Source organism: Macrobrachium nipponense, chromosome 12 (genome assembly GCF_015104395.2).
Source record: "Macrobrachium nipponense isolate FS-2020 chromosome 12, ASM1510439v2, whole genome shotgun sequence".
NCBI classification, from domain to species: Eukaryota; Metazoa; Arthropoda; class Malacostraca; order Decapoda; family Palaemonidae; genus Macrobrachium; species Macrobrachium nipponense.
This window is the reverse complement of record NC_087205.1, coordinates 99,866,823-99,875,834: the sequence shown is the minus strand read 5'-3', so window position 1 is coordinate 99,875,834 and position 9,012 is coordinate 99,866,823. Positions and strand designations below refer to the sequence as shown.

General features: G+C 34.8%; 1 protein-coding gene and 1 pseudogene across 1 annotated transcript in view; one reads left to right on the top strand and one right to left on the bottom strand.

Moving 5' to 3' along the window:
- LOC135224702 (collagen alpha-2(IV) chain-like) overlaps positions 1–9,012 on the top strand; it is a 377,596-nt pseudogene that overhangs the window by 238,067 nt on the left and 130,517 nt on the right.
- LOC135224701 (collagen alpha-2(IV) chain-like) overlaps positions 1–9,012 on the bottom strand; it is a gene marked incomplete at both ends in the record, with an annotated part of 28,962 nt that continues 19,950 nt past the window's right edge. Inside the window, 5 exon segments of the mRNA XM_064263971.1 lie at positions 1–602; positions 2,988–3,129; positions 4,552–4,818; positions 6,603–6,826; positions 7,894–8,019. Coding sequence (XP_064120041.1) covers positions 1–602; positions 2,988–3,129; positions 4,552–4,818; positions 6,603–6,826; positions 7,894–8,019 — 1,361 coding nt within the window.

The following is a 9,012-nucleotide window of genomic DNA, read 5'->3' as shown; positions in this document are numbered from 1 at the left end:
TCCTGGAAGACCTGGATTACCTTTAGGGCCAAATGGTCCAGGAGGACCCTGCTGCCCAGGAGTACCTCTCTCACCAGGTGGCCCAGGCAAACCTTTCTCACCTATAATTCCTGGCCTACCATCTTGACCAGGTGGACCAGGCTGTCCTGGAAATCCTGCATTACCTTTGTCTCCCTTAGCACTTGGAATACCAGGATCACCAGCAGGACCTCGCTGACCAGGTAACCCAGGGAAACCCATGTCTCCCTTAGGTCCTCTTTCTCCGTCTATTCCATTCCGACCAGGTTTACCTGGAAGTCCTGGAAGACCCTTTTCTCCCTTCATTGTAATACCTGGGACACCAGGAGGTCCACTTGGGCCAGCATTGCCTTTATCACCCTTAGCACCATTAACCCCAGGAAGTCCAGACCCACCAGGCAATCCTTGGTTGCCTTTTTCACCTCTCAGACCTGGGGGACCGTCTGTTCCACGTAAACCTGGATTACCCTTGGCTCCAGGAAATCCTGGTTCACCTTTAAACCCTGGAGGACCTGGTAAGCCAGGGGGTCCTGGGTTACCCTTGGAACCTGGAGCACCTGGTAATCCATCTCTTCCAGGAAAACCTGAAATACGTATAAGAAATATTTCAGAAAGTTAGAGAATCATCTGAAAAAACAATTTATTTCAAAATGCACTAACCCTAACAACAATAAACCATAGTACTGGACATCATTGCTACATAAATAATGAAGATAAAATTCATATTTGATGAAATAAATTTAAAACACCTACTAACCATTTCAAGCCCATTGTCACATAGGGTTTCTTGAATCTCTATTTATATATCACCTGTTTCTTCTTGATATGTATTTTGGCACAGAATATTTTAGACCCTCTGGTAATTTTGGGCAATGTAAAGAAGTACATAACAGAATTTATTGATTAAGGTAACTGACTCGAACTTTTCCAATTTCCTTAACATTCGTTGCTGATATCCGAACACCTGCCCCTGGCTTAGCTCAAGTTTCTTTCTGCCTCCAACTTATGAATGGAAGAGTGTACTACAATATGGCTTTCTAGTTAAGACATTAAAGTTTATCTGTATTTCATTATTTTGAGAGATTATTATAACCTCATGGTTCATTTACAGTGGATAGATACAGATGAATGGAATGACAGAAAATTAGATGAGCAGCAGTTGACTGGTTTTCAGGTATACTTATTTTGTCGTCCAATATGTGTAAACGTCTGAAGTCACCCATAGCTGCAAGTGTATGACCATTCAATTGTATCAGCTGAGGTAAACATGTTACGGTACTGTCATCGTGGATGCCGCAATGCATTTGCATTATGGCTGTTCGCAGCATATAATGCAGAGAAGGTAGCCAATGGGCTAAGAATTTCTCTATAAAGGTAGGTGATAATCTCTTTAACATACTTGCCCCAGAACATGATTGAATGGTTTTAAAAGTCTTTTATCAAACTGGCAATTATAGCATTCTGTGGAAGGATTTGTTGAGAATTTTTTTCTTGGTTTTGTCGCAAAAAACAGTCACTGCCCCACATATGCAATATCTTATAATCAAAGCTGGCCATCTTCCATCCCATTTTCATGGTAATAAATAAAGCATACATGATATATAATAAATATACAAATGCTTATATGTAAGATACTGAATAGGAAAGGGTTATTGTTGGTAATTCAAAACGTACAAAGCCACATCGTAGTAAACTCTTCCATTCACAAGTTTGAGACAGAGAGAAACGAGTGGGCGGGGCTTCTTTCCTAACTCTTTAGCTAAGCCAAGGACAAGTGTTCGGATATCTACAACGAATATTGAGGAAATTGATAAATTTCCACAATAAATTGCCTTAATCAATAAATTCTGGTACTTCCTTATATTGCCCAAAATTACCAGTGGGTCTAAAACATGCTGTGCCAAAATATCAAGAAGATACAGCTGATATATAAAAAGATATTCGAGAAACTCTATGCGTCAACAGGTTCAAAATGGTTAGTAGGTACATACAAAACCAAAAGGATCTCATCTACATAAAAAATTCAAAATATTTGCCAAAGTTGTTATTATTAACCCTAGTTGACAATACTTAATACAATCCCAAGGGCTACAACAGGGAAAGCAACCCAGTAATTCAAAAGGATTATGAGGAAAAACATACTGTATATACATATATATAAAGCATGAGAGAATTATACACTATGAAAGAGATATGTTGCTAATGAAAAGTGGTTCACAAAATTCAATGATAGTACAACTTTGCATTAGGGAGAAAAAGCAGTTTTTTACAAAATTATTTCTTTCCAAAAAATATTCTTTTTAAATAGTACCAGTTTTCAAAAGTATCTTGTATTTAATTTTTTATTATTAATCTGCGACGTAAAGAGAATACAACCATGTATAACACTAGGTGATAAGCTAAAAAATGACCAAGAAAATATTGGTTCCATTACTGAAGTTGCTAACGTATAATATTGCTGTGGTCCTTAAATGGCAATCCCCTAGCACCTCTTGGGTTGGGTTAAGAGAATTCTTTGACATTAGTCTGGTCACCATGGAGCTCTGGACAGACCATGGAAAGCATACTCCATGAGGAAGAGACAGAGACTATGCTATCAAAAAAAAAAAAATTGGAATGGTACTAAGAAATCAATGTTTAAATCAAAATTGCATGACCTGTAGAAATGTGATTACTATACCCTTTCCCCTACACATCTTGGGTTATCCATCTTAAGGCACATGATTTTAGAAAATAAAATAATAGAAATAGACTCAAAACACAAAAAACACAGCTCAAAGCCTAGTTTGAGTTAAGTGGTTTGCTTCAGTAAAAAAGTTATTCAAAAGGTTCCTCCATACATTCTATAATAGAAAAGCCATATTAAGTACTTCAAGACCATTAAGGAGATTTCACAGTAGCTGTATATTTGCTGCTAAAAGAACATGATAATTAAATTTGGCATTGTTGAGTATCATAAGAGACCTTACCTGGATTTCCAGATAAACCTTTTTCACCATCACGTCCATTAAAGCCTGGATTTCCTTTCTGTCCAGGTTGTCCTTGAATTCCTGGTGGTCCTGGGATCGGGTTACAGTCATCTCCAGGTGATCCTGGTAAGCCTCGCAAACCCTGAAATGTCATCCATGAGTAAACATGAGAATGAACCTAAATAATACTTCAAATGCAAAGGACTCCTCAAAATTCAAATATTAATGTCATCTTACAAAATATATTGTGTAGTACTGAAACTTTACTGCACATTCAAAAACATCAATATGAATGGCACAAAGAAAATTCCAATTGTAAAAAACCCAGTTAGCAATCAAAAGTTCAACTTCAATTACATTACAATGAGCAAGGTAAGACCTCAACATCATGTAAGCAATTACATTACAATGAGCAAGGTAAGATTTCAACATCATCTTACATGAAATTACTAAATACATTAGCTTTATGGTATATTTAGAAACTACATACTTATTTATAATATTTACACAGATACCTGAGGAATAATGATTGTAGGGCTTGGTCATTTCAGTGTTCATGACAACACTTGCAGTTTAGGCTACACATTTTGACTAATACATTTGATCACTAATGCTCTCACTAAATCAATGTGATATCCATGTGTCTCCGTATGTATGACCTTGTATAGTATCTAAATCTACTTTGCTGTAATTAGAGAAGGGCCAAGATAGAAAAATGACTTTCTGAATTGCTTAAAACCCGAAAAGTATGTGAACATTCCCTGTTGATGACTTTTGTTGCTCTGACAGCTACTAACAAAACCACTAACATACCGTTCACCATTTTTCAATATTCATTACATTCACAGATAACTGATGTGCATACCATAGTTTAACCATTTTTCACATAAGGCACAGCCACTTCCCCTGTACTGTGAAGGTAGCAATCACTGACTCAGCTTCTAGGTAGCAGGGAACCATAATTATTCATGTTGGATGGAAACCATATCTAATGCAAGCTTTGTGCAAAACATCAATGAATTAAATTTTGAAAGATGTACGTACATATATGAAACAATTTTTAATAAGTTTTGCAACAGAAATCTGAGATTTTCCCCAAAATAACTGTAAAACTTGGACCATCTTATAACACATCCAAGATTACATTAAAGAAAGCTATTTGCAAGTACGTATCACTGACATTGCCTAATTGGGTACAAAGGACAGTTCTCAAATCTGAGTTTTCCCCTTAACTTTCTAATCTGGACCATCCTATTGTTAATTCATGATCATGTTAAAGTGTCAGTTATGTATAAAATATTAATAATAATTGTTATTAATGAAACAGTTTTCGGAATCTTACTTTGTGGAAAGTAAAAAGATAATGTGACCTTAATTAGTAATGATGCTACCTAATGATAAAGTTTTTCATAGGTTATGCGCAAAGTTTCATGATAACCCCTTGTTTATTTACGTATAAAAATTCACAGCTTTTAAGAAAAAAGAACATTGAAGGGCATGCAAAGATAAGAACAATTTACTAAAGTAGTCTTAACTGTTTAATATGGTGTATCATTATCCTTACCTTGTCTCCCTTTAAACCTGGGAATCCACTAACACCATCAGATCCTCTTGGGCCTGGTTGACCATCTATGCCAGGAAGACCAGCGGGACCTGGTGGGCCTCTGTCTCCAGCTAGGCCTGGAGGTCCAAATGCATCTCGTCCTTTTTGACCAGGTAGACCTGGAGCTCCAGGAGTTCCTGGTAAACCATCTATTCCACGATCACCTTTTGGACCTGGTGGCCCTCTCTCTCCCTTATCAGCAGCAGGTCCAGGAACACCTGGTGGACCCTGAAATTTATTCCCATACATATCTGACTTGATTTAAACAAGAAAGACTCATTGCAATTCAAATAAAGAATAATTTATCCAAGAAGCAGTTGCAAGTGAATAAGTAGCTTCAGTTAATAGTTGCAAGAATAGTCTAAGTTAAATCAGGACCTATAGATAACATTTCTTAATGCATGGTCATTCAGCTTTTCAATTAGTTGCCTAAACATTCAAAAGGTAAAACTATTTGAATGCAAAAATATGTGCATGGGCTTCCCAGTCTAAAATGAGTTTGTAAATATAAATATGATTTTACTTAAGCCAAGTGGAAAGGCTTTATATCAAATCAACACTTGCCATTGATGATGAGACAACAAAAGTAACAAGGCATTAAAAAAAGACAGATGTATTTCTGGTTATGATATTAAAATGAACAATATTTTAAATGAAAACTATGTAAAATTAACATGAATAATGAAGACCTGACTGAAAGATTCCAGGGTTCCTAAAAAAAGAGATGCCCAATGACTGAAAAAAAATATAAGGCAGAAATAAATATTTTACTGCCTCCTCCAGAATTATCAAAGCCCCTCTGAAATAATTTTTTCTGACACAATTTTCTTAACAAATTAAATGGTAATTTTATTAATTGTTTACAATGGCAATATCTGAAGAAAAATGCTAAATTTCCAACAATAAGCATTATGAAAAGTTACTGATAAAATACCCAAAAGTAAAGCAACCACTATTCAGGCAAGTCTTAATGCAAAGAACATAGAACAAAATCTGTGAAATGCTGTACCCTTCTAATAACTGAGCAAAACCCTTGGTAAACACCCAGCATTTTCCTAAGCAAAAGAAACAAGAACCGAAGTACAATACATGGATTAAAAAACCAGATCATAAAACAAGATTCTATGATTAATCCTTCAAAAACCAGCCCCATGTGTCAAGCAAAATGCACATTTTTACACGCTAGTGTAAGTTTTGCTTCCAACATTTGCATATCTTTTATCAATACTAATTTACAGTTAGAGTATTCTGTATTCACCATTAACTGACTTTATATATTCTGATACAACTTGTTACTCTTTTCAGTACCTAATATTCTGAACTTGAATCAGTTGATAAATTCAATGAAACCTGATATTAAAATACCAAGAATTTTAACCTCTTTCCAGAATTATTGGTACTATTATTTGTGTCATTTTCTTGCATAGACTGTATGTACACAGAAGTTAATACATTTCATCCTTAGGGAGGGTAAACATTTATTGCATATTTTTATATAAACTGACACAAAACAATGTAATAAACTCCATGGCATCACTGTTTAACTACATATAAAAAAAGACATGGACTTATCATCAGACTTCCCAGATTCTTGCTAACTGTAAAATGGATAAAATTAAAATAAAAACAGATCGTGCTACACAACAATATGGAAAAATAGCACTCATGAAACAGACGATAAAATCACAATCAATATACTCATAAATATTTTATATATATTTAGTCATTCACAGCAGGAATGGGTGTAAGTGTACAGCGGGTCAATCTTGACAGTCCACTTTGTCACTGACTGTGAAGTGCCGTATCATCCCTGTGATGTGGCAGTCAAAAACCAAATCTGACCAAAGGAGTTCACTGAATATTTTCATGCTCCATGTTCAAAGTACTATTTAACAAGTGTCTACATAATCAAAGATACTGTGAATATCTTTTTACCTATGTTACAACAATGATTTTTTTCTCTAATGTAGTCATGAAATGTAAACGAGAAAATACAATATTAGAATACTTACCATAGACCCACGGTCTCCTTTATCTCCTCTGATACCTTCTCTACCAGGTATACCAGGTTCTCCAGGTCTACCACTAAGCCCTGGATTACCCTTGAGACCTGGAGGACCTGGAAGTCCATCACGACCTGGTTGGCCAGCTATACCTGGTAGACCTGGTGCACCAAGATCTCCTTTTAATCCCTCTCTGCCTGGGGCACCATCAAGCCCTGGTCTGCCAGGAGTACCTAAAAAAATATAAAAATGAAACAAAAGGAAATAATTTGTGTAACAAGCAGGGAAGACTAAAAAATCTGAGATTTTCTTGTACTTTTGTCAAGAGGGCTATGTTACAGGAATACATATTCTTAAATATAGTGAAATATGGCTGCTAACTAGGGGGTTACATATCCTAAAATGTAGAAAAGGTTAAATGTATTTCCACAAATTCTTACATTTTTTTGACACACTAAAATCAGGTAATCATATACATCATTAAAAGTACTGTACTGTATTGCAATACAGCGTATGGCAATAAAGAATGAACCCTTCAATGCTGGATACAATAATAAAATAGACAAAAACTTAAGGTATAGTACACTGACTAATGTTATGAGCACAAGAAGAGTTAAAAGTAAAATAGGTTAGGTATTTAAGTCTGGATAATGAAGTCAAATTTAAAATCAAGAAGAGCACAAAATGATCAAATAAATACATATCTATGGGCAAAAGCAATAAGAGGAAAATACTTGTCAAAAGAAAGATGGGTCAATAATATCAAAGACAAAAGACAATGCAGGGCAAATTTTCTTTTTGAGGCCATGAATACGAGCTAAGAGGGGAACCTTATGTGATAATTATTGAATTAACATTTTTTGAAGTTGAATCAATAATGAAGACACTTAAAGAGATGGGAAATGCCAATTTATGATAGAATCATTTCAAAAACGATTTTAGATGAAACTGAACTTCAAATAAGATTAAATTCATCACATTGTATAATTTTCATATACTGTACAAGAGATTTCCTGGGTTCTGTCTGTAAGTTGAAACAGCTATCATTGAACTTATAAATAATATGTAAGCTAAGTCACGAGTTAGAACAGAACTCGTGCATTCTTATCCAAATTTATAAACTTATATGACCTCTGACAGAGATAAGTAACACTAGCTGCAAGGAAATCTCAAAATAGTTTTCCTTTAGGGAGAATATAATTTCGGAGATTCAAAGATGAGGTAATTTTTTGTGTGGTTGATTTATTGTCTTAATTGAACACAAACTGTAGGGTATCCTTGCAGAAGTACTGACACCTACCTGATTGGCCTGGGAAGCCACTATTGCCTTTAACACCAGGGAGGCCAGGCAAGCCAGGCTCTCCCTTTGCACCTGGGAAGCCAACCATACCAAGGGGTCCAGGAGGTCCAACAGGTCCAAGTGAACCTATAAATAAAAGCAAACTTATAATCTAATTTGTTAATACTTCTTACAAATCACCAATTGTGCCAAATCTATAAAGTAATGTATTGTCAACTTTGTAATTTAGTAACTTTGTAATAAAGATAAGTGGAACTCAAAAGTATAGTGAAGGGAACTTCCTACATAACTCTCTCTGCAAATTGAAAAGCAAGCACACTGCTTCAAATAGAAGCCTAGTAGGAGAACTTTTATGAAAAAGAAAAAAATCCCCATGAAATCTGTAGGAAAATAACAATTAAAAATAAATGCTTAAATCTACAGTGAAGGAAAAGAATTAGAAACTATTCAATAAAAACTTGATAGCACTGAAACATTATAACATTATAACACTGCAATAATGGTATACATATATCTCACACTCAACTGTGTCGCCCAGTGAAATAGGTTCCTTTAGCACTATTTCTAAGGTAAAATATTGCTATAATACCAGAGAAAAGCTAAATTAATACCTTAATGTATATCTAAAAATCTTCTGATTAAGGTTATGATATTGCATAACAGAGAGGGTTCTGAAGCTGACGTTTGTTTTGAGTCAGGATGTATAACATCCAAATCTTTTGAAACAAACAACTTTGAAATGGCAGATTATGACGAAATATAGCAGAAAGCTTACCACTGACCTATACTTCCCAAATTCTTGTAACAGAAATTGTATTTTTTTTTTAAATATACAAAATTATGTTTCTTCATCTACAGTAACAACTTGAGGGTCAGCTTGTTATTAGAAAATACAGTAAGGAAGAGTATTAAAAAAATATATGCATCACCACACAGGACATGTATGTCATTCTCTAATGAAATTTCAACAGCATTACCCATAGTACGTATTACAAAATTTGTAACAGCTGACTGGTAAGACTGTCATTACAGATTTTAAAAATTCTTGAAACTGAATAATCAACGTTACATTCTAGTGTCCTCTTTTAACAACTTATTTGTGTCATTAAAGAATTTTTA